Source organism: Talpa occidentalis, unplaced genomic scaffold, assembly GCF_014898055.3.
Source record: "Talpa occidentalis isolate TD23 unplaced genomic scaffold, MPIMG_talOcc4v2.1 talOcc4.3, whole genome shotgun sequence".
Taxonomy (NCBI): Eukaryota; Metazoa; Chordata; class Mammalia; order Eulipotyphla; family Talpidae; genus Talpa; species Talpa occidentalis.
The window spans coordinates 69,764,815-69,789,167 of NW_023603184.1; the positions used below are offsets into that span (position 1 = coordinate 69,764,815).

Sequence of the window (24,353 nt, forward strand, 5' to 3'; positions counted from 1 at the left end):
TTACAGCTGGAACACATAACCAGAGCATGACCAGGAGCCCCAAAGTCCCCCATGTCTCGTTGTAACTCCCCCGAGAGTAACCATTTCCCTGACTTCTAACATTATACATAAGCTTTTCTGTGTTTGTGCTTTGTAGATGCCAAATCATGTAACGTGGACCTTTCTTGACTTAGCCTTAAGTTGGTGAGATTCACCCATACCATAGGGCGTGCTGCTCTCATGGCTGTATATGGCGTCTGGTATTCCAGGGTATGGATATACCACAATTTTCTACTCATTCTACCATCAGTGAATTTTTTTTAGGCTTGTGTGTATTTTTTTGTGGTACCCTCGCCAGTGGCCGGGGAACGAACCGGCGCTGCAGAGGCTTCGGGCAACCTTGCAGCCCAGGGCTCAACCGCTGCGCCACCAGGGGAGGCCTGGTTTGTGTGTATTTTTAATCAGCTGAAAACATTGGTTTACATTAAACCAAACACTGCTCCATGTCCACCATTAGCTGTGTTCTTGCTTCCACGTTGACGGGGCTCAGGCTCTTGTATGAGCTCCCTGGTTTTCAACTAACACTGATGTTTCCAGCACATTTCTTGGACCTGGTCTAATATGGTGGGGGAGACAGACAAGGGATTTTGGGGGGTGGGAGGGGAAGACAGACGAGGGAGGGGTGACACACAGGGAAGGAAGAGTGAACATTATTGAACTACACCACTAAGGGGAGCAGTGGGCAAGAGGAGAGGCCCTACTGCACCTATATGTGGGTTTGCTCCCTGGGCTGGGTATCGAACTCAGGCAGTAGCAGCACTGTAGCACTGAGCCTTAACCGCTAGGCCACTGGGGAGGCCCTTCTCATTACCTGGCTTTAAGGCTACTAGTACTTCTTTGGAGGGAGCGTCTGCTCTGGCAATGGTGCGGTGATGTAAATGCTTCAAACTCGGCATCTGCAGGTGTAGCTCATGTCCTGAGAGGGCAGTGAGGACTAAACAACACGGTCTGGTATCTGCTCGTTGGGAGCCTGCACTCAAGGGGGCCTCGAGTTTACAGCCAGTGTGGCCCGTAACCGCTGCCAGCATGTGCTAATATGCACTGCGGCTCCCATCTGGGGGTGCCGACGCGCGTGCACAGCCAGGAACGGCCGCACAGTCTTCCTTCATGTGGCAGGGCCTGGAGACGAGCATGGACACCTTGCAGAGGACCACACAAAGAATTCTCCAGCTCCATGATGCTGAGATTGTGCAGTTAAGAAGCTACTCTGAGGTTCACAGAGAGCTCTTTGAAGGCATCCAGAAGTGGGAAGAAAGCTGGAGGCTCTTCCTAGAGTTTGAGGTGCCGCGGACCAGCACAGCAGTAGGCAGTAGACGATGAGGCCACCTCAGGGTTGAGAGAAGCGTGTAGGGTGGTCAGGGCGTCGGCGAAAGAAATGACACACAGACACACTTCAAGAGTGAAAATCTGAGTGTAATTTTCTTTAAGTTTGTGACTAGTATATATATGTTTTCTAAAAGCACAGGAATGAATATCAAAGAAATTAGCTTGCTCGCTGGCTCAGTCTATCACTATTAGGGAGGTGATCTACATAACAAGCAATGACCATTATAGAAGAAAGGAGGAAGTTTAGAAAGACAAATAAGGGATTAAAGTTTGTAGTTCTAGAAAGACGGGGAAAAGATTTTTAGCATTCTTGTAGTGGTTCTTGGTGGTCGTTATCTATTGATAAGCTTCTGCCTTTTCAGGGAACTTCCGTTGCACTTCCTCTGCTTCAGGCTGTTCTCCCCCCCGCGCGCTGGTTGCCCAGCCGGATCTAGGGACCGTGGCGAAAGCCATTCCTAAAGATCACTGCGGGGGGAGGTGCAGCAGGTATGTAGGGTTTTGCTGTTCTCCCGCTGCGCGCTGGTTGCCCAGCCGGACCTAGGGCCGGTTAGCCCTAAAGGTCACTGCAGGGGGAGGTGCAGCATTGAGGTATCGCCTTGTCCATCCTACCTTGGCCAAGATATTCCAAAGACATTCACTCAGGTTCATGCCATCCTGACGCAGCTGGAAGGGCCCTTCAGGGAATCCTCATGTGAGTCCTTCCAGTCTATGGAGGAAAGATTTAAAGATACAATGTGATATTTCTCTTTTTTCCCAAAAACACGTTTTGGTTGGTTTGGTCTGGGCGCCCACCCCGGAGGCCTCGCGTGGACTGCAGGTGTGGCCTCTGGGGCGCGGGCTGGACCGGCCGGCCCTGGGGCCAAAGGACCCGCACAAAGGCCCCCGGGGACCACTGAAAGGCGAGGCCCCCGCTCCCCCCACAAATGAACTTTTGCATCATTTCCATGTGGGATCCGTGTGGGCGAGTTGCTGTGGACGTTCTTGTACATGCCATTAGGTAGATACATTTTATGCATTTCTGTTGGTGTACACTTGCGTGTGAGTTACTGAGTCAGAGGGTAGGCATACGTGTTTTATTATAGCCATTCTTTTGAGGATGTGGTAACCTTGCATGTGGCTTTTACATGTGTTTTCCTGGTGACTCATGATGTGGGCCATCTTTGCAATTGCATATTGGTTATTTGATAATTCTTTTTGTCAAGTACTTGTTCAAGTCTTCTGCCCATTTTTTCCCCCAGCGGTTTGGTTACCTTCATCTTGTTGTTTTATAGGGATTCTTTAGATATGAGACCTTTGCTGATTCTGGAACAATTGTGAGAATAAAAGGAGGGAGCTAGTAATGCATACACTGGGGCAAGTGCTACAAATCAAGACCATCCTGGGTAAACTCAGAGATCAACACGTGTTCCATTTGTAAACAAATTTTTAAACAACATTTAAAAAGGCAAATCTGAGGTCACTAAGGGATCATGTACAGGAGAAAAAAAAATCATGTGTATAGTAGATGACTTTGCGAGCTTCTCATTTGTGACAATTCTTTTCCTGCATCTTTGAGATGATGTTCATCTTTGGAGTCCCATAAAGGGATGAGATTTTATTCCTGTGTGTTGCTGATTCAGCAGCCAACTTTCTGTCTGCGATCTGCTTTACGTTGATTAAACTTCAGGTATTTTACAATCCCCTAAGTCCATTCTCTAGCTTTATTAATGAAGAAACAAATCCTGACTGGTAAAATGACATCACCAAAGTCACACAGCTGGGCGGTATAGACCTGGCTCTAGAATCCAAGGCTGCAGTGCTTTCTCTAAAGGCATTTTGAGTAAATACTTAAATCATTCCATGAGTACTCTTGACTGTGTGCAAGGTCAGTGAATTGATACCTATGGGAACATTGGGGTGTAGCGGGAAGCAATGACTACAAGAGGGAGATCAGCCAATTGGTGGCTTGGCCTCAGTGCTCACCGTTTTCTTTCCCATTGGTCCAATAACAAAGCTCTGCTGGAATGTGCTCTGACCTGTCTTCTGGCTCTAAGTTCTACACCTAAGCATGCCTTGCATGAGGTAAGAGGAAGGAGTAGCTGTTTTTTTGCAACAGAATCAAGTAAATAAGTATAGATTCCCTATGAAAGGGAATGATTGGGTTGCTCTAGTCAATAAAGAGGAAAGAGAGCAATGGGCTTTGAAGTCCACATCATGTGGTGTAAGGGGTGGGGAGCAGTCTGCTCTTTCCTTTTTCCCTTCCAGTGGGCAAAAGAAAATGTTTATTTACAGGAGAGCAGCTCAGGGTACATCTGAGAGTCTGGGTAATGTTACCTTAAGAGCTTCAGAATCTCCTCTGTACTCACTAAGTTAAGGACACTTATGTAATTGGGGTGGTTTTAGTTGGAAGAGACAACCATATTCAAATCAATTTATGAAAAAAAAAAAGGAAGCGCATATTAGCTCATGTAATTGAAAAGTCCATGGCTAGATCTTATTTCAGACCCGGCAGAATGTAGTCTCAAATTATATTAGAAATTCGTCTCTGGAGCTTAACCTCCGAGCTCCTTTCCTTAGGATCTGCATCAGTTGCAGGGAAGGCTCTCCCATGCTGCCACAGTCATGGCTACAGACTCACAGCTTATATTTTCCTGGTTTAGCAACTCCAGCAGAGTATTTCTTTCCCAGGAGTTGTAGCGAATGTCTCAAGTCTGTCTCTGCTTGACCTGATCTGGGTCCCCTGCTTCCCCTGCTTGTCACTGAACCAGCCACTGTGACTCTGATTGACCACTCTTGCACTATCTCTCCACCTTGGAATAATAATGCTTAGATAAGCAATAAAGTGATGTGTAAGCATATGTAAATGTGTGTGTGTAACATGCACAATATAATCAGATTGTCAATATCGTGAGATTGCAGTTTAGTCAGAAATTCAGAATGGGGACTTGGCGCATATCTTAATGAGCTTTTTTTTAAATACTTTTCAATCACCATGCATTGAGTTCCTACTGTGTTATATGAGCAAGACATGGGTCTTGCTCTCCAGATGCTCAGAGTGATCCAGCACAGCAATTCATCATGAAAATTGTATGGTTGTACTGTTATGGAAACAAAGACAAGGTCTAGGGAAATCCCTTCCTTTGAATAAGCCAGAGAGCCCTTCCCAGAGGAGAGGATATTGGACCTTGTGGGAATTTTTGGAGTCTGTCTTGAGCAGATACCTGGCAGACCTGGGAATGTGAGTCATTTGGAGCACGGGCCCAGGAGGGTGGTGACAAGTCTCAGAGGCCACGTGGCACATGGGAGGTGAAGCCTGGGTATGATGCTAAGAAGCTGGAGTGTTGAAGCTGAGATGCTGTAGTGTAGGTCATGTGTCAGCTGGGTGTATTGTTTACATGTTGATTCTGATCAGCAGGATGGGGAGGAGTATAGCTTCTGCATTGTGAACAAGCTCTCACTGGATACCATAGATCACATGCGGAGTAGCAAGAGTGAAGACAGTTAGGCATCACTGAGGAACTATATAAGGGGGTGATTATAAAACCTTGAATTTGTCTTTCTGGAAATACTAGAAAGTGTAAGCCTAATATTCACTTGATACAATATCCCTGTGAAATGTGATTCCGATCACCTATAGTTTTGAGGTGAGGATCATGAGTATGAGAAGTAACTGTTTTATAGCAGGAAAGCCTCAGAAGTCTAAGGCAACCTCTCATTTTATAGGCAATGAAATTCATCTGCCATCACTAAGGTGGGTCCTGGTCTAAAAACACAAATGCCTGCCATTTCACTGTGCTGCTCGTAGTTGCTTAGGCCTTCAAGACAATGGTTAGATGAAATCTTCAGTCCTTCCTGGGAAAGGAAGGCTTGCTTTTCTCAGCTAAATTTTGGGAAGTGTGGGGTGGCGCTCTGGAAGAGGGGGTTTCAAACATGGAGATGTGATCAGTACTTAAATTTGTGAACATCCTTGACTGGATGAGCTAAGATTTTAGGCTTTCTGTCTTCCACATATGTTCTTTGTAATACGAACCAAATCTGTAGCATGTCAACCTTCTCAATGGTCAGCATAGGGGGGCTACTGGCCCCCACTCCATCTACCTCATGACATGGATAGGATGATCAAATTGGTAGGTCTTTCCAGATGTTTTGTGCATTTACCATGTATCTGACACTGGGGTGGATACTGCAGATATAGAATAGGTGGGACCCAGCCTCTGATCAGACTCAGGCCTTAACCCCATGCCTTTTCACTGCCGTGAAAGATACAAATTCCAGGTCATATATACCCACAGGTACAGTGTGGCCCAGATGTTCAGATGATAGGGGCCTATAACAGGGCTCAAACAGGAGGTCACAGGAAGTGGCCTTTCCAATAGAGGGGGAAAAATGTGAAGGAGCAAGGGGCCTGGCTGGGTAAGAGCCCTGAGGCAGGAAGGAGTTGGCTGTTTCCAGGAAGAGAGAAAGTTTAGATTTTTGGCTAAGGAAACAGAAAATAGGGAGGTAGTGCAGGAGAGCCTAAAGGCATAAGCTGGGTCAGATACTGCAGGGCTTGCTAAGGGCATCACTCTAATGTCGATAATAAGGCATTTTAAACGGGGTGATATGGACTTTTTAATGGAATGGTCCTGGCTTGTGTGAAGAATGGCTTCGACAAGAGTGATTTTGAGCAAAATCAGTTAAGGAGCTTCTGTTAGTCCAGATATGAGTTGGTGTCAGTCCGCATTAGGGTGGGGGTAGGGGGTGCTGAGAATGGGGTAGAGTTTGGAGGTTTCACTGACAGGCCTAGAGATTGATTGGATATGGGAATGCAGGGAAGGAAATAGAACAGCATGACATGCAGGTTCCCAGCTAGAAAAACTCAGCTAGTGGCAGTAGAGTTCATCAACATTGGGAGCAATGAAAGGAGAACAGGTTTCAGTGGGTGGCTGGTCATTCATTCACTTTGGACATGTCCCATCATAGGCTCTGATTAGCTCCCCAAGTTCCGGTGAGTAGGCAGTGGGCTGTAGGGGTTGGGCTATAGGTATATGGGTTGGGCTACCGAAGCTGGCAACATTGACAAGGGAAATGTAGATCCCTCGAGATGGTATTTCAAGTCAGGCATGGAGGAAGTGCCTGGGGAGAGGGCATGCGGGGGAATGCTGAAGATGGTGTCTGGACGTGCTCTGCCATTTGGTGAGCGAGCAGGAGGGATGCCACTCGTAGAATGGTATGCGTTAACTGCGTGTAACGTACATCTTTGACAGTTACTGCTGCTCTTGGATCAGAGAGATTATACTTAATGTTCCCAAATCTACAAGACTATTTCCTCAAAGATCTTTTTGCCCTATTAAAAGAGAAACCTACCAGGAGGGATTTATTCTTGTCATGTCATGCAACAGCAATTTCATTTACAAACCATTAATAGGAAGGCACCCTCATCTGGGCATTCTCATACAAAACCCTGTCTTAGCAGCCTGACGCCATCTCCCCCACTTTCCTGAGAGCTTTACTGATTTCACTCGAGACCCTTGGCTCTAAATAAAAGCGTGAGCCAGCTGCTGCGTGAATCTCATTAGGTATCATTCCCATCAGCTGATTTTATTTTTTGCCTCCTGTCCTGGCATTTGGGTATAGATTTCATTGCTGACTTACATGTTGTGAGCAGAGAACAGGGAGCTGAACTCAATTATTTTGAAACCCAATTCTAGATTGTGTTTATGGGGGCCAGTGAGGGGGGGAGCAGCAGTCTATTATGAGTGAGAAAAGTCTCCAACTCTGAATTTGAATGAATTTTCATAGGCAAGTATTCTTTCCCCGGTCTCTTCCTGTGCAAGAAATGGAGGTTCTTGCGTCTCACAAAATAAACCCAATCAAAACCCAACATTCTGCAGGAGGCTACCCTGTCAGACTCCTATTCAAAGTTACTTTGGTTCAGATGATTTCACTCATGCATGAAATATAAAGAAAGAAAGCAAATGAACAGATGAAACAAAACAAAGCAAGTCTTGAATTCTGGCAACAGCACTGAGGTTGTTAGAGAGGGGAGCAAAGGATAGAGGAGATCTGGTGGACTATGTGGAGGGTATTAGCAGCATGTGGCAACATACCTTTGAAGAAGTGCAAATCTGTACTCCTAAAACAGTGTTGGAAACCAATGTTGCCTCAATAAAAACAATTTAAAAAAAAACACCCCCCCCCAAAAAAAAAAGAAGTTACTTTGTTTCTTTCAATGCCATCAAACTTCACTTGTGGTAACAGGAAAGTTTGTGTTCCTCTTCAATGTAAAAAGATCCTTTCAAGATAATACCTTTCCTTGTGCCCAGGGAGAGAAGTGTTTAAGAGTCTTTATTTCTTGGTAGTCAAGATTGCTTTCTTCATGATGACATCGTAAGAAATTTATTTCTGAACTTGAGCCATTTGACTTGAAATACCTTAATTTGAACCTGAGATTCAGAGACCATTTGAGCTTTGATCCTCCTGAGAGGCTCCCCAGCTAAGGGCAGGTGGCTGGGGCAGTGGGCAGAGGGCATGGCCCTGAGCCAGACTGCCTGAGCTAAACTTCTGGCCCAGCCCGTGTGAGCTGTGTGAATTTGGGGCAAGTCACTCAACTGATCATACCTCAGTTTTCTTATCTGAATACTAGCAATGAAATTAAGTAGTGGCCAACTTGTTAAATCTAAATAAATGCATGTAAATGAGTTGCAAAGAGAGTATTTGAAATGTGAGTGCTATATTGTATTTAGGTGGGATTACCTCCTCTGTGGGGCAGATGACTGAACAATGTAACAAACTGTACGAGCTGCCTTTCATTGGTGGTTGTGGACTCCCCAGCCCACCTGTTCTCAGGGTGTTGTCTTGGTGCCCAAAGTTCCTGCTGGTCAAGCTAAAATGTAGAGTCAGTTAGGGGGCCTTTCACCAGGACAAAAGTCTTGGTATGAGGAATATACTGGAAAAATCAGAATCTGCTGAAAGCAGCGGGCAGACATTATGGCCAGATTAGCACAACCAGCTGGACCACCTTTGTGGAAAGGTAAGTGTAAATGGGAACTAGAGATAAGATGCTTTGATCAGCAGCAACAATGGAGCCCCCCAGGCAACAGCCCCTATATACTCCCCCTTAGCTTGTGGCAGACATTTATGCGTCCCCAATACCCATCCCCACCAGGCACATTCCTCCATGTACACACCCACCTTCCTGAATCTGATTTCCAATAAACATTTTGTATTTAGGTGGGAAATAGGTGCTGGATCTCCAGAGGTGCAAACCCCCCCTCTAGGTCTCTCTCTCTCTCTCTGCTTGGACTTTAAGTTGTCTTTCCTCCATCCTGTGCCACCCTGCGAGGCGACAGTGGCACCTCCTTTAGCTTTTTCTATTTTATTTTCTTTTTAGCATTAACTCCATGAGATGGATACTATTACTTTATCCACCCCGCAGATATGTAAATCTGTGGCCACATAGCTGCAAATAACAGGACTGAGATTCAAACTCAGGTCTGCATGAGTCTAAATTCCAGCCTGCCTTCCTCCAGTCTGTGGTTACATGGGGCCAGGGCACTGCGTGTGGGTGCAGGTAAGTGGAAGGGTGGCATGGAGGATGGAGAAAGGAGGATTGGAGTCTTTTGGAGTGCGTCTTGGTCCAACTAACAAGATGCTCAGGCAGTGGCAGAACTTTCTGGCACTGTCATTCCTCCTGTAGGGTTACTATATGGGGATAGGGCTTTGGGGAGGGGCTTAGGGATCCTGTCTTCTGGGAGTGGGAATTTTTCCTCCTCTCACAAGCTTATCTTCTGTCCATCTAATTCTTGATTACTGCCTCCACTCTGCCCCCCTGACTACTCATACCCCAAATACCCATATGTGTGTGTTAGCAGAGGGACAAATGAATCAGGGTCTTAGGGGAGGGTGGTGGAGTGCCGTTCCTGGTAGGGAAAGAACTTTGAGTTGGAAATCAGGAGACCTAAGTCCTGGTCCTCTCTCTGTTACTGATTAATGGGATATCCCTGGTAAATTCATGTTGCTGTCTGAGCCTTCTCTGAGAGTCTAGGATTGGATGGTATCTGACATTTGTAGTTCTAGTCAGCCTATCCTTAGATCTCTGACCTCTGGGAGCTATCTCAGCGTCAGGAAGGATGGTGGTGGTAGTGGCAGAGATGATACTGTTGGAGGTGAAGATAATAGAGATAGACCTGATCATGGATGTTGTGATGGTGGTTTCGGTGGAGGGATGGAGATGGTGATGGTAGAGAAAGCAGCGGAGTTACATGATCTTGGAGGCGATGATGGTCATAACTATCACTGAGCCCTCGCCTGGCTGCAGGCACTGAATTTAGCACTTTACAATCATGATCTCATGTAACCATCATGGTAGCTGCCGTTAGCTCTACCTTTCAGATGAGGACCCTGAGCTTTAGGCAGTAGAGCTGAGCATCTCTTGGGGGAGGCAGATGACTAGTTAAGTGGAGGTGAAGCTGAAGGTGGTAGAGAAATATATTATTGGAAAGTTGGTGATGAGTATAGCACAGGAGGGGAATCATCTGACCATCGTCATGCTCTGCACTCTTATGTGCCCACATGGAAATTGAGGGTTGAAATAGTCAGATTTCATTCCCATGAGATCACCTAGCATGCGGTGGAGAAATCATCTCTCACCACCTCTACCCATGCTCTTCCAGCTGCTTTCTCTTCTCTGTAAGTTTTGGCTGCAGACCCCAATCCTTATGCTTCCCGTCTTGACCTGCAGCTTCTGATAACGACTTGTAACATCTTCATGAGGGACAGTGATGTAAAGGGCTCTCGAGGTCAATTCCTTGTGGACAAGCAAATATCCTCCAATGTGTCTTCTTGGTAAATGTAACTTTTTATTATATATCCTGTTTGATCCAATGACCTTAACTTGTATTCTATTTGTACCCCATGGGACCATCTTGGAGAAAAATAGGAAAATGAGTTTCTTAGCCCTGGATTCTCTATACTAGAGTTTCTAGTATATAGGATCCTTTGGCTTAGAGCCCAGTGGGTAAGAGACTAGAACTGATGGCATTTGAAGGTACTTTCAGAACCCTTCAGCCCCATATAGACCTCCTTCTTGGGCCTGGGGTCTGGTCTTGCTTTAAAGGGAAGATGATCCCCTCTCTCATTTCCCACTCTTCCCTGTTCTCCTCAGGAAAGGAGATGGAAATGATCTAGACACTAGGCCCTAAGTCAAGAGTTGGTACTGCTGTCTGTGGACAGAGAAGCTGGCTTCAAATTGGTTCTGTATAAATTAGACGAATGTTTGTTAAATGCCGTCCCTCACCTGGAACCTCTAACACCCTCCCTTCTACAGGTGTTTATTGAGCAACTACTATGTTGAGGTTTTATGTTAAGTGCAGAGGATGCGATAATGAAGAGTGGGTCCTGTCTCCAGAGAACCTGCAGTCTAGATTACACTGCTGTCTTGCTGGCAGGGCAGGAGTAAAAGGTGTGCTCAGAGTAGGGAGCTAGGCTTGGACTTGAGGAAACAAAAGTGGCTTCCTGGAGGCAACGACACTGAGTAGAAGCTTGTAAGGACTGCACAGAGCATGGGTGGTTGGGATGAGATGAAGAAAAGAAGGTGAGGGAGATGTGACCAGGCGGGGGATCAGTATGTGCAGAGGGCTGGAGGGCTAAAAGGTCATAGGGATGGGACAGGCATGGCAGCCCATGCTACATTTTGAATTATGCCTCCTTCATAAGTTGAGGCCCTAGCCCTGGATGTGACTGTATTTGAGATAGGCCATGAAGGTTAAACGAGATTGTAAGGGTGAGGCCCTTTCCATCCCTCCCCCGACCACCATGTGAGGGCACAGCTAAAGGGTCTCCCTAGGAAGCGATTCAGTGAGTGCACTGATCTTGGACTTCCATCACAGCCCTAATGTGAAAAATCAATTTCCACTGTTGAAGTCACCCCTTCTGTGGTACCTGGTTATGGCAACCTGAACAGCTAATCCAGCCCTTATCTAGACAAGGGTGGGCAGAAATCCTTTTCTAGCCCTTGATTCTTGTTTAGTAGAAGCAGGAAGTGGTAGCTGGCCTCTGACTCTAACTTTTAGGCAACAAAAGTGGACAGTACGTGCCAGCAGACAGCCTTTGGAAGAATGATTATTTGGGCCACTACAGCTATGGAAGCAGCTCCCTAGAGAGGAAGGTCAGCTCTGCGCTCATCCCTGCCAGACTAGGCTTCCTCACACAGTCCCTCAGAGCTGGTCCTGCCAGGGTCTCAGGTTGTCCTGCTGCAGCGAGGGGGCATAAGCAGAGACCTTGCAAAAGAGAAAGGCAGCAAGCAAGATCAGCAGGCACAGTGATCACTTGTCACTGCTCCGGAAATGCCCCGGTTGCTTCTGCTGTGTGGGGGTGGCCAGGCACAGCTTCATCAGTGGGGAGCACATGGCCTCTGCTCTCACCACTGAACTTGGAGGTTCTAGGCTTGGCCTCCTGCAGTCCCTTTGTGAACTGGGCACCTTGTCCCACTTCTACTTCTCTAGAAATTCTGTTAGCTCATCTATGAGGTTTTGTCAGTGCTAGCACTCTGGCATTTAATTCTCTAGCTCCCTGCAAATGGTAAATTCTGTTAGAAACTTCGACCTTTCACCATTCATCACCAGTGGGGCAGGAATAAGCTGGTCCCCTGGAAGTGATGGCCCAACCTTCAAACAGCTGGCAGCTTTCCTGGCAGGGAGGGCATCAAGGCCCTCATTACCATCACCCACTTCTGTGCTGCTTCTTACTAGGTAGGAGCATTTGATTTCACCTGTGTTGCTGAAAATCAGAGATGTGCTTTTATAGCTACACCACATTTTGGGACTGACTTATCAGTGGATGCAGAATGGGCTGTTTGCATAGAAAGTCACACAAATGTACAGTTGAGATCCACATAGAAAAATATTTATTTAACGACTGCAGTTGATCATTTACCATGCATTCATAAAGGAACAGAGGCACTGAACCACAACGATGACCCTAGATGCTTTTACTTGGAGTGCAAGGGACTCTCCTACAGCTCCCAGACAGGCAGGCTTGGTTCAGAAATGAGTGTGTTACAGTAGCAATTTATGGTTTTTCTTCTTGCACTGAAGCTTGCAGAGCAGAATGAGATGGATGTAATCCTTAGCAAATTGCAGGCCATTTGGAATCTGGATTCTGTGCCACATAGCAGAGGTCTCTGGCCTCAACATGGTGGATGGGGCCACAGTGGAGGGCGTCTTTCCTGGGCTCCATCACATAGCCGCGCGGCAAGGATGAGACATCACGCTATCTGTCTTCATGGACAGAAGCAGCCATCTGTGGCCTTTCTATCATCTTAAAGCAGTGGCCTCGCCCTTTTCTGAAAGCCAAAGCCCAACAGCTCTTTTATTTTCTGGAGTATTTCTCAATAGGAAAAAGGGCAAAAGGCAGACCTGCTTAAACAGAGGTCACTGAGCTGACCGGAAGCGTGACCACCGCCCTGGTGGACAGGCACCAAAGGACAGAGAGCTTGCTCTCACGGGGGGCTGCCAGGTTTTGGGTAGCAACCATATCCCTTACAGCTCATCTCTCTCGCTCCCAAAACCTTTGCTTTCCTTTGGCAAACTTAGCAATGAGCGGGGACCATCTGCTCGGGCAGCACCTCCTGGCTATTACCGAGTCTGCCTGCTGACCGCGTCGCCTCTCGGTCATCCAAGGAGGTGGGTGTCTGGCAAGGTTAAGCAAGGACCACTTATGGCTTGGTTTATGGCAATCCTGGAAAAAGGTAAAGGGCAGGAAGAAGAGAGATGCCATTGCTTTACCGACAGGAGAAATATGGGAAGAGAAGGGACCAAGGGGGCGGCTGTGCTCAGGAAAGACGGGGTTGACAGCACAGCTGCCAAGAGAGGAAGAGAAGGGTGGGGCCCTTAGTCCTGCGGGAGACATGCAGCAAACCCACTGCTTTCGAGGCAAGCACAGCAAGAGAGCCACGCAAGTGTCCAGTGAGGCGGGCTCTACCTCAATTTGTGTTTCTCTAAGGACTGGGGCTTCTCAAATTTGAGGCAGCAGCAATGTCAGCTGGTGGGCTACTTAACCTAAGAGTCTGACTCGGTAGTTCTGGGTTGCCCGAAATGTGCACCACAGCTCCAGGAACCCCACCTTTGAGAACCATGGTCTTAGCACCAACCTTGGTTGTATCTCTAAGCACTGACCGGGCTCCTCGGGTTGGACAAAGTCAGTGAGTGAGAACGATGTCCCAGCTGACTGGCAAACACAAAGATATAAACTGAGAAAATGCTAAAACCTTTGCGTGGATGTATTTGTCTCTTCCTGGCTCTTCATTCAACTGACCATATGCTCGCTTTCTACTGGCAATTGCCGTTTAAATGTCAGTTGACAAGCAGATGTCCCTCACTCTACTCAGTGGGAATGGATGCGTCATACAAAAAACCTGATCAAGTGCTCACCAACTGTCCTCCGTTCCACCCCTTCATTCTGGCCACAGGGAGCCTTGCAGCTTTCCCAAGGGGCGCTGTCCTGCTAGTCCTCCACCTACGCCCCTTCGCCTGAACAGTGCAGTCGGGCAGACTCTGCCTCTCCTTTAATTCTCAGTGTTCCCACCTGCAGGAGTGTCAGCCCTTCCCGTTGCTCCCAGTCATCAGGCTGTGGCTACGTCAGCCGCCTCAGCTTCACATCATCCACATCTAGGACAGGCAATCAAGGACTGTTTGCAGAAAACATCACCGGAGGAAAAAAAGGAGTTGAATATCTCTAACTCCTGCTCAGGGCCGTCAGGGTTGGAGAGAAGTTGAAAGAGTGGGCTAGAAGAGGAGGGAGTAGCCATCCTACTCAGATCAGATCATTTCGCAACATTTCCCCTTCCTAAATCCCTTCCGCCGGCCCCCTAAGGCTTATAAGGCCTTGGTAAGACAGGCCTCCAACACCAGGGGGAAAAGTAAATCTGGGATTTCTTTAAATTACACATAGTACCTTTGCTTGAGGAAAGCAAATGTTCAGATGTTGTCTGCTTGGTGTGAGTTTTCTTTTCTAGCAGGTGCTTACGTAAGGTAGAGTCCTTATAGGTTTGGTCAGGAGGTCCAGACCTGTAGTCACTTGCTTTTCTAAACGTCCTTCAGCTCTCCTGGGCTGCACTTCACCGTCCTCTGGGAACACGTGCTCCAGTGCTTTGTCATGTGCCTTTTCTTGAGGGACCTGTTTGGAAAGCTGAGTCCAGACAGTATAGAGAGAAGGTGTGGAGCTCACGTCAGCTGGGGTCTGAGATGGGCAAGCCTCTCCCAGCAGTTCATGTTGTGAAGGGCCAGCACCTGAGCCTAAAACTGAAGAACAAGTTTGTGAATCTCAGGTCGACTCCTGTGTACGGAGTGGTCAGGCGAGGGCGAGTCACTCAGCTCCACTTCTGTTTGTTCATTCGTAGCTGGTCTCCACTATCCCCTCTTCTGCTGTCCTGACGACTCTAAGATGAAGTCTGGGGAACACAGATAGATCCCCTTCTCAGTCAAGGTTAGAGGGGGAAAGTGAGCCCAACATCACAGGAATGAAGAGGAAAAGCCGACAGGCTGACTCGGGTGCTGTGGGTGTCAGGCTTCAGTGCAGAACAGTGTTGGACCCTGCTCTACTTCTACTTTTAAAAATTACTCTGCCGCAAAACCTGTGTCAGCGTTCACTGGCTCTTGTCAATTTAGTGTAGCGATCAATCAAGGAGGAAAAACGCAAGCACTTTATGTGGACAGACGATCTGAGCGTATTTCTTAACCCAGAGTGCCAGGCTTTCTGGAATACAGTACCGATCTGTCAACAATTCCATTAAAACTGTTTACCTGTTTTCCATGACTGGTTTCAGTTCACTGATCTTAGTTCAAGTGCATAGGAAAGTTATTTAAGCGCAGGCTTTACCTTACACCACACAGACCCAGGCATTATAGTTTCCACGTGTAATATGCCAGGCCAGATTGATTGTGGACCAACGTAAATTTAGTCAAAGTTTTAATTGACTTAAGGTGTGACTAAGACTTTAAAGCTTTGACTGAGCTACAGAGTAGCTGGCACTTGAGCTGAACCAGTCATAAACAGAGTAAGAAGTTAACCTTTGGACATGGTATGATGTGACATCTAACATCGCAAACTTGTTCTCCCTAATGTAAGAGGAGCAATGACCTGTCATTTCTGACCAATTTCACCAGGGTCTAGTTTGCCCCCTACCCCAGCCAGCATCCTCTGCTACATCTTATACTTGCCCTTGGCTGTAGCTCCAATGCCCCGGTTTTCCGGGAACCAAACTCTCAAAGCACAGGAGGAAAGACACCAGCCATTTTCCCACCTCCAGTTGAGGTGGGGGAAATATATTCCAACACCTCAGCCAGGTATTTGGCATAGTCTGTGTTATTTCAGCACTAGCCAAGGTTTAGAATGAAAAATGCAAACTATATTTTTGTGCTTTTAAAATTTAAGGCTTTCAGCAATATGTATATAGAACCTTATATGGAAGGTTTTATATGAAAAGACTGAAAAACCTGTTTGACACTAGAGTGGAGAATTCACACTCAGAAACAGGATTCAACCTGGCTGCTCTGTCAGGACCTTAGGCTAAGTGCAGGTAGGTGATTCCTTGGTTTGACTTGACTCTGTGTGTGTATGTGGCTAGGGAGGATGCTGTTGTGGGGGATGGGAAGGGGAGAAATAGGGAGGGGGTGCAATCTGGAAGGATTACTTTTTCCTGTGCTGTCCAGTATGGTAGCTGCTACCACGAAGGGCTGGTCCTAATAGAAATGTGCAACTAGCGTAAAAGCCACACTGGGCTTCGAAGAGTTGGTGTGAAAGAATGTAAAGCATCTCAAATAATTGTGGATAAACTACAGGTGATAGTATTGGGGCAAACTGGATTAAAGACCACAATGAAGCTGATTTCATCCACTTTTGAGCTGTGGCTACTCAAGCTGCCTATATTTCTAGTGGGCAGCATCACTCTGTATCCACATAGGGTAGGATGATGGCTCCTACTTACTTGCATTTTCTATCTTTTCCCAGAGTGAAAATCTATTGGAGAAAAAAGAGATACCATGGATTTTGGTGTTTACCAAGCCTATGTCCTCCTTTGGGCAACTAACCTCTTCTGAGCCTTAACGTCCTCATCTGTAAAATGAAAATAGTTTTTATCTCAGCAGGTTGTTGTCAGGAGTGAGAAATGCATGGACATGAGCAGCGTGCTCTGTGCAGAACCTGACAGAGGGATCACTCAGTAAATATTCAGTCGTTTTTAGCTCAAGATCCGATACCCAATCTTTTAATCCCGGACCATTTCTAATTCAGCTCTCGGCCTCTCATTTCCCATGCTGGCACTTACTATCCTGTCTACCGACTTCGACACTCAAAGCCATGATTTCCCTTTTCCTTACCTTTGGAGAATCTCAGGTGTCATTCCCATTTTCTGCTAGTTCTTCAGAAAAGGTGCTTTTCACTAATTTACTTTCGCTCATTTCAATTTCAAAACAATAATTCTATCCTGGAGGTCCCTTGCCTCATACCTGGGATGTTGGATCTTGCTTTTCCTCACCAAAGCTGCTGCTTTTGATGAGGTGGTTAATCAAGGAAAATGGATGCCAGGCAAAGTGTAACACAAAAATAAGTTTTGTGAAAATAAAAGATCAACAGAAGGGGAACAGCACAGAAGCAGAGCGATTTTATAATTTCTCCTTTCCCACAATCCTGCTTCCCTTTCTTGCACTGGTTTTAAAGCTGTGCAAATGTTCTACCTGTGCTAAGTACAAGGTTGTTCCTGTTCCCTTTCTAGTGCCTTGCTGCCAGAAGGACAACCTCCCACGGTGCCGTATAGCACATATCTAAAACCTGTGTTCAATTTCCATATTCTAGGAAATACGTTCTCAGATGAAGATGGCTATACTTGTTCTCTGAAATTCAGTGGCAGGGAAGAGAAAATTGAAAACCTGGTAAAGAAAAGTAGTTCCCTTAGGTAGGGTGAGCGTCCTCCCGCCTGCACAATGAATGAGAAATAACTTAGGAACATATTTGGAAGAGCAGAAGTAGCTGGAAGCAACCGTGCATCTTAGAGCAATGAAAAAACATCACAATTGCCCAGCCAGGCATTTTTTTTTAAATCGGTAGTGTTAATTTTTGTTCCTATAACTAGATGATTTAGAATAGACTCTTCAGGTGATTTCTTTTGCCTTTTCATCAGATCAAGGTGCTGCTTTCCCTATTTTTAGATTTATTGAATGTTCTCGGTATAGCATACTGGTTTGTATTTCAAGAGATTGGGGTTTGACAGGAGAAAAACACTTGGAAATTCTACTTCCCTGTTATTTCCAAGGCCCTCTTTGCTGACATCTGGATTTTATGGAGGATTTAGTGTTAGAACAGGGCTATTTTATTGTCACAGAATAATATCTAGGGGTCCCTCTGCCACCAGACCAGGGATGCTCAGGTGAGTGCATGCAGAAGCACCAACCCTGTATGTGTAAACATGGCTGTCTTTCCTGGAGCACATATTAAATATTTACAATCGATCAGAGGCAGGAAGGGATCATTGCCAACAATCGTTTCCCTGTGGTTTCCTAGAAAATTGGAAGGTGTGAATGAATTTTCCTAATGACACTATCATTCAAATTTAGGTGAGGGAGGAAGCATTTCTACAAATCCAACACAGGCCTTCCAGATAGCAGCTCTCCACACAGGAACTTGCGTTCTGCCGTCTTGGTTCTGGGAGAGAAGAGAGCAAATGCTCTGCGAGTTTCTGATCTTTCTTTTCTAGCTCTTATCCCTGTAAATGAAACCTCACGATACGCGTAGTATCACTCGTCTGAGGTCTATACAGCATCTTTTTTTTTTTTCCTGCTAGAAAGAGTAATGATTGTGAAAGTTGGAAAGCAGATACAAGGGTATGCAAACAAGTGCTTGCAGTCAACTTCTGATCTGCTTCGGGCCTCTGAGTAGTGTCACTTTACAGCCTGGTCTTTCCTGGGCTGCTGACACTGCAGTTCAGGGCTGCAAAAGAAATGAGCATGTTACTGGCTGAACTTGGAGTTTTATATTAATATAAGTGTCTTTCCTCATGAGGGAGGATGATATGTCATCTCTAAAAACACTTGAAAAGACATGGAAGTGCTGCTTCAGATATGCGCATTATAATTCTGGGTGTGCACACCTAGTAAACTCATCCCCAAACATTCTTGGTGAGAGGTTATTCCTGATTCTGCTTCTCCTGAAAGTGAATGAAAAATCATTGTCACAAAATAAGCTGTTTTGCTACCAAAGTGACACCACTTCCATTTGAATTCAAAGTATCACTGGGCCTTATTTATGGGGAAGTTCTTTAAAATACAAATACTATTTTATCTCATATGGCTCTACTGTATTTCTTTAAACAAAACCACAAAAACCAGATTTATGCACTTCATAAAATGCTTCCCGGATACACAACAGTGAAAACATTTTCTTTTTTTAAATTAACAGGCAGCAACAGGTATAAATAAACTGTCTGAAGCATTTAATGGTCTTTAACACCGTCAACTCCCCTGGCCTTCAAACAGCGCTAAATTCTTTGCTAGTGGCAAAAAAAAGCTGTCAAGGAGGACATTGAAAAAGTGGTACCATTTCCTGGCCAGTAAGCACAGAACCGAGGGGCTAAATATTTTATGGTTTTTGCTGCTGTTCTCATGCTGATCCCCCCTCTCTCCTTGCCTGTACAGGGCTGATTGTTGTGACACTGGCCGTCTGCTGGCTGCCTAACCAGGTCCGGAGGATCATGGCTGCAGCCAAACCCAAGAGCGACTGGACGAAGTCCTACTTCCAGGCGTACATGCTGCTCCTCCCTTTCTCCGACACGTTCTTCTACCTCAGCTCAGTTATCAACCCGCTCCTGTACAACGTGTCCTCGCGGCAGTTCCGCAGTGTGTTCATGCAGGTGCTGCGCTGCCGCCTGACGCTGCAACACGCCAACCAGAAGCAGCTGCGCGATGCCTCCCTGGGGAAGAGTGTCCGCTCCATGCGCCGCCCGCTGCTCTTCAGGGTTTCCGGGCGCAATTCCTCTGCAAGGAGAACTAACAAGATTTTTCTAAGCACTTTTCAGGGTGAGCCTGAGTCTCAGCCCCAGCCACTGAATCCCGAGTCACCAGCCCCCAACTTGGAGGTGAAACTAGAGAACGGTTTGCAGGAGATTGAAGTGTGACGGTCAAGTCGGGTGGCCTTGACTGCTAACCGCTCTCCCCACCGAAAGCAACATCACCCTCACACAGCAATAAGAGACTGCACCCCCCCTCAGGGACAGGCATGACACTAGCTTGTGGAAAAGTCTGACATCCACTGAAATGGATTTTGAGGACTGAATCCAAGCCCAGCCTGGCCTTGACTGATTACAGACATGGGGCCAGCGTTCCCTCCACCACTTGCCTTTACGTATGTACTGAAAATCCAGAACTTACAAAAATGTTTCACGGAGCTCTTCCGTTATCTGCAAAGGAACTAAATGAAGGAGAACACAGACTCACTCCCCTCCCTACCCAGTATCAAAGCACACCCAGGAGAATCTCAGGGAGTGAGGCCAGAAGCACAACGCAGGAGGTGCTGGCGTTCACATCAGCTTCAGCACTGGGCCAACCAGAGAGCTAATTTGAGGAGCAGGATGGTGATGAAGAACCCTGGCTGAGGGGCTGAGGCTGAACTGCTCCGTTTCTTGGGCCGGGGACCATTGCAAAGTGGGGTGTTACAGCAGCTGATGCACACTGAGTTCAGTTTCCCTGGGGAGCAGAAGGACTGGTACCCAGCCGAGGCGATGAGGCAGGCCGCAGAGGACGCACACGATTTGCGGTACATGATCCCTGTAACACAGACCCGAGGGAGCTGAGTTAAGCAGCGCCAGCCGAAGGGCAGAGGCCTTCCGAACCCAAACCCCAACAGACAGCACCTTCCACAGCCTAGACTGATGGGGCCAGCACGGTGTTCAAGGTTGCTCCACCGAGGGACAGCACCCTGATGCACACGGGGGCTACGGAGGCAAGCATTTCTCTATTGGCATCAAAATTACTCCCAAAGCTATTTCACAAGCTAATACCAGTGAATAAAAAGTTATTAAAAATCAGTTTATTTTTGGAGTTTATACTGTATGCCAGGCAGTTTTTTATTATCCATAGTTTAGGTTACAAACTAGCTCCTACCAGACAGGATCACAAGCTGCACCTACAGATGGTAGCTGTTATTTTATAAGCAACCAGAGAGAGGGCTGTTTATTAAATCCTGGAATTCTTGGACTAAATCAGATTCCTACTGATGGGGTGGCCTAGCTGAGAGTAAGCCCAGGACAGCCCTCTTAAGACACATGGTTACCTGCCGAGTTGGCATCATACTACGTGACTCACCATGTGAGCACAGTGAGGCTGGAGGGTGAGGGCACATCTTCAAACTGCATGGCGTGTCCAAGCTGCAACTTAGTCATCAATTATTTAAATTTCTAAAGTTGGAAGTTGACACAATTCAGTAATAGCAAGGCTGAAGTGTGTCTTGCACGCCGGGCACTGTTCAGATGACCACTGTGAATAGTGTAGCCTTTTCCTACCTCTCTAACCCTGCAAGGGAGATCACCCCAGTTCACAGATGAGTCTGAGGGCAGCAGAGGTTTAGTAAGTTGCCGAACATCACAATACTGGGGTTTGGGCCTACTATCTTGGCTCCGTGCAGTCAAGTCTATCACCATATTGCAAAGCAGATACATCGCCAGTTGACTGTTGTGGTTATCTGAAAACAGCTGTTCGGGTGCATGTGGTCATTTTGTTTCTATGATTTAGGTTGCTCTTCTTTGGACGACTAAGTCATACTAAGCTGGACTTGAAAGTAAATGGCTCCAGCTTGTCTGCCGCCCTGAGGAACTGACATCCGCCAGGAGCCAGGGCTTCTCACCTAGACTTCCTGCTGGGACGGTTTGGTTTGTGTCCCTTGAGAACTGCCTCCCTGGGTGCTAGAGAAGCAAAGTGCCTAAAACTTTCAAGTAGGAAGGAATATTTTAGATTCAAATTAAAGCAAGCAATTTTATGAAAATTTCCCCTATTTCTGCACATTTGTAGGGTTGATTTTCTAACATTACCAGAAGATTCCGGATGGTAACTTTTCTGGTAAGATAAAGCCCATGAACAGAGGATGTGGGGGAGGAGGAGGTACTATTTAATTCCTGGGAAAAAAAGAGTTCCCAGGTTTTTTTTTTTTTCATTGCCCATTTTAGGAGATTGCTTTACTTTTATTCTTGAATATTAAGAACACTACCTGTCAGTTGCCCATTCTACAGTATGAACTTAAGTGAATTTTAATAATTCAAATGTATTTTACTGATTATTCACTGTAAAAAGTCAGACAAAGCTTGAAAATGCCCCTTGGCATCCCTATCCACCTGCGGTCCTCCTGAGTACTCCTGAGTGGTTGCACATGTCTGCTAATGGCACCCTGTCTATGTGCAGTTCTGCAATTTGCATGTTTCCTTAGTATAAAAAAATAAATACTGAGCAATGTTACTAAAGCAACATTACTAACTTTGTAGAGCTAGAGACCAGTGATGATGTAGGTTGGTACAACAGAGAACCATGACTTTATGAAGCAATGTATCAACAGAACCCACATGTATATTTGCTAAGACCCTCACATATTGAGTCAAAAGCAATTTTTTGTCATCAGGGAAATGTGTGTGGACCAGGGTGCAGATCTGTGGGTAGGTGTAAGCCCATCGGGGTTGCTCCATAACAGTACTACAAAGAGACTGAAGGGAAACACTGAGAGTGCCATGAGCCAGGGGCTGACACCAGAGACATGCTGACTTGCCAGCTACACCAGACCAGGATACCTAATGCAGGCCCAAGGGTAATCCACGTGTGAGCCCCGAACTCAGGGCATCCTAAAGGCTTCCCTTGACAGTGCAATCCTACCCGTGGAAACTAGAGATGCTGTGAGTAGAGGCTGTGACTTCAAACTAGATGAAAGGAAATGTGGACCCAGCAGACACCTAAGGAAGAGTTGGGTTAGTAGCTGGTATTGGAGTATGGAGCTTTGGAGATAATCAGGAAGAACACAGAAAATGCCCTAGTACTGAGCTGTCCGTGGAGGCAGAAGCAGCAGGTAGGAATTATTAAGAGGAACAGGGAAATTCAAGCTTAAAAAAAGGGCGTGGGGGGGCCTCCCTGGTGATGCAAGGGGTTAAGATGCAACCCATGAAGCTTTCCACAGCCTCTGCAGCATGAGTTCGATCCCTGGCCGGCCAGGGAGCTACTCACATGGCACAGCAGACCTCTCCTGACTCGTCCGCTGCTCCCCCTCAGCCGTGCACTTTGGTCAATCTGCCTGTTCTGCTCCCCACTCTGTCTCTGGTGAATCCTCTCACCCCCTACACCTCTGACCTGTACCCCAGCTTGTATGCATAAATAATTAAATCTTTTAAAGAAGGGGGCTTGGATTTGGGGGTGGAGGTGGGAACTAGGTTGCAGGCCATCCCTGAGCCTCAGAGCTGAGCCCATAGAAGGAAGCAGTGATAAAAAACAAAACTGACATCACTTAACAATCCAAGGAAGGCAAGAGTCAGTGAAAGTGAAGAAAAATTGGACATTGCTTCTGCCCACATAAATATGTATGGATTATGGCAAGAAAAATGAAATGGGTCACCAATAGTTGACTAAGGTGCTTTGGTGCTGGGTGCACTGTAGCAATCATACCTGAAGAGGGGAAGGATCTCACATTCCCCAAACACAAACAACTACAAAATACTAGATTACCTCACAAAAGAATAAAAACCACCTGCTCATCTGAATTCACTGGTGGAATCCATCAGATATTTAATAGCACAAAAGTTAAACCCTTCCAGAGAAAAGAGAGAAGGTACTTATAAGATTTATTTTTTGCCATCCAGATAACCTTGATAGCAAAACCTGATGCAAATATTACAGACCTACCTATTTCTCATGAACAAAGTTGCAAAACAACTCAATAGATTTATATAAAAAATACGTCATGAGCAGATGAGGTTTATCTTAAAATGGCGAGAGCAGCATAAACAATGTAATGCATCACATTAATAGAAAGAAGGAAAAAACGCTGAGAAATTGGGAAGTTCAAACTCCACTATAATCTTTAAAAACCTGAAAAAATTAGGAAGTGTAAACAACTCTCAATCTGATAGTTATGTTCAACTATCTTCAGTACATTTCCTACTGAATAATAAACAGTAAGGCTTCCCATCTGAAATTGTGCAAAAGATGCACGCTACCATTACCATTTCTATTTGACATGGTGAGAGTATAATTAGATAAAGTTAAAAGAATTTGTAAGTAAGAAAGAAAAGTCAATATTAGTGAATAACTGTCACAGCAATAAAATACCACCACACACCTACTACAACAGTCAACATCCCAGATGCTGGTGGGCTGTGAAGCAACAGGAACTCAAATTCATTGCTGGTAGGAATGTGAAATGGTACAGCTACTTTGAAAGATAGTCTTAGAATTTCTTAAAAACTAAACATACTCTTCCCATATAATCCAGCAATTACACCCCTTGGTTGAGTTCCAATCCATATGAGTTGAAATGTATATCCAAATAAAAACCTACACACAAAAGTTTACAGAGGCTTTATTCATAACTACCAAAAGCTAGAAGCAATCAAGATGTCCTCCAGTAAATGAATAAAGAAACTATATATAGCACAGCTACACAATGGAATAGTCTGTGATTTTAAAAAACGAGCTATTGAGCCATAAAATAAGTGACATGGAGGAAACTTAAATACATGTTACTAAGTGAAAGATGTCAAATATGTCAAGGGTACATAATACATGACTGCAACTACATGACATTGTGGAAAAGGCAAAACTAAGGAAACAGTAAATAGCTAGGGGAAGAGAGATGAGTAGGTGGAGCACAGAGAATAAGGAAAAAAAAAAAAAAGCCCAAAGGAAAAAGCTAGAGAAATGAGTCCTCTGGCAGAAAATTATGAAAATGGAAAATACCTCTATGTTAACTGAGGACTACAACCTGCCATAGAGGAATTCTGTCAAAGTCCCACC

General features: G+C 45.9%; 2 protein-coding genes across 4 annotated transcripts in view; one reads left to right on the plus strand and one right to left on the minus strand.

Moving 5' to 3' along the window:
* Positions 1 to 20,369, plus strand: part of GPR39 (G protein-coupled receptor 39) — a 189,696-nt gene extending 169,327 nt beyond the window's left edge. The window contains exon 2 of the mRNA XM_037522086.2: positions 19,011 to 20,369. Within this exon, the coding sequence (XP_037377983.2) occupies positions 19,011 to 19,489 (479 nt within the window). The 3' untranslated portion in view covers positions 19,490 to 20,369. The remainder of the gene's footprint in view (positions 1 to 19,010) is intronic.
* Positions 17,894 to 24,353, minus strand: part of LYPD1 (LY6/PLAUR domain containing 1) — a 38,503-nt gene continuing 32,043 nt past the window's right edge. The window contains exons 3-4 of one of the 3 annotated variants that reach the window (XR_008553534.1): positions 19,743 to 20,138; positions 17,894 to 19,349 (exon numbers count right to left, since the gene is read on the minus strand). Coding sequence is in view for 1 of the 3 variants with exons in the window: in XM_037523257.1 (XP_037379154.1) it covers positions 19,903 to 20,138 (236 nt within the window). In the remaining 2 variants the exon portion in view is untranslated. Of the gene's footprint in view, positions 20,139 to 24,353 lie in introns of all 3 variants that reach the window. The other 2 variants (XR_005127531.1, XM_037523257.1) reach the window with 2 other exon arrangements.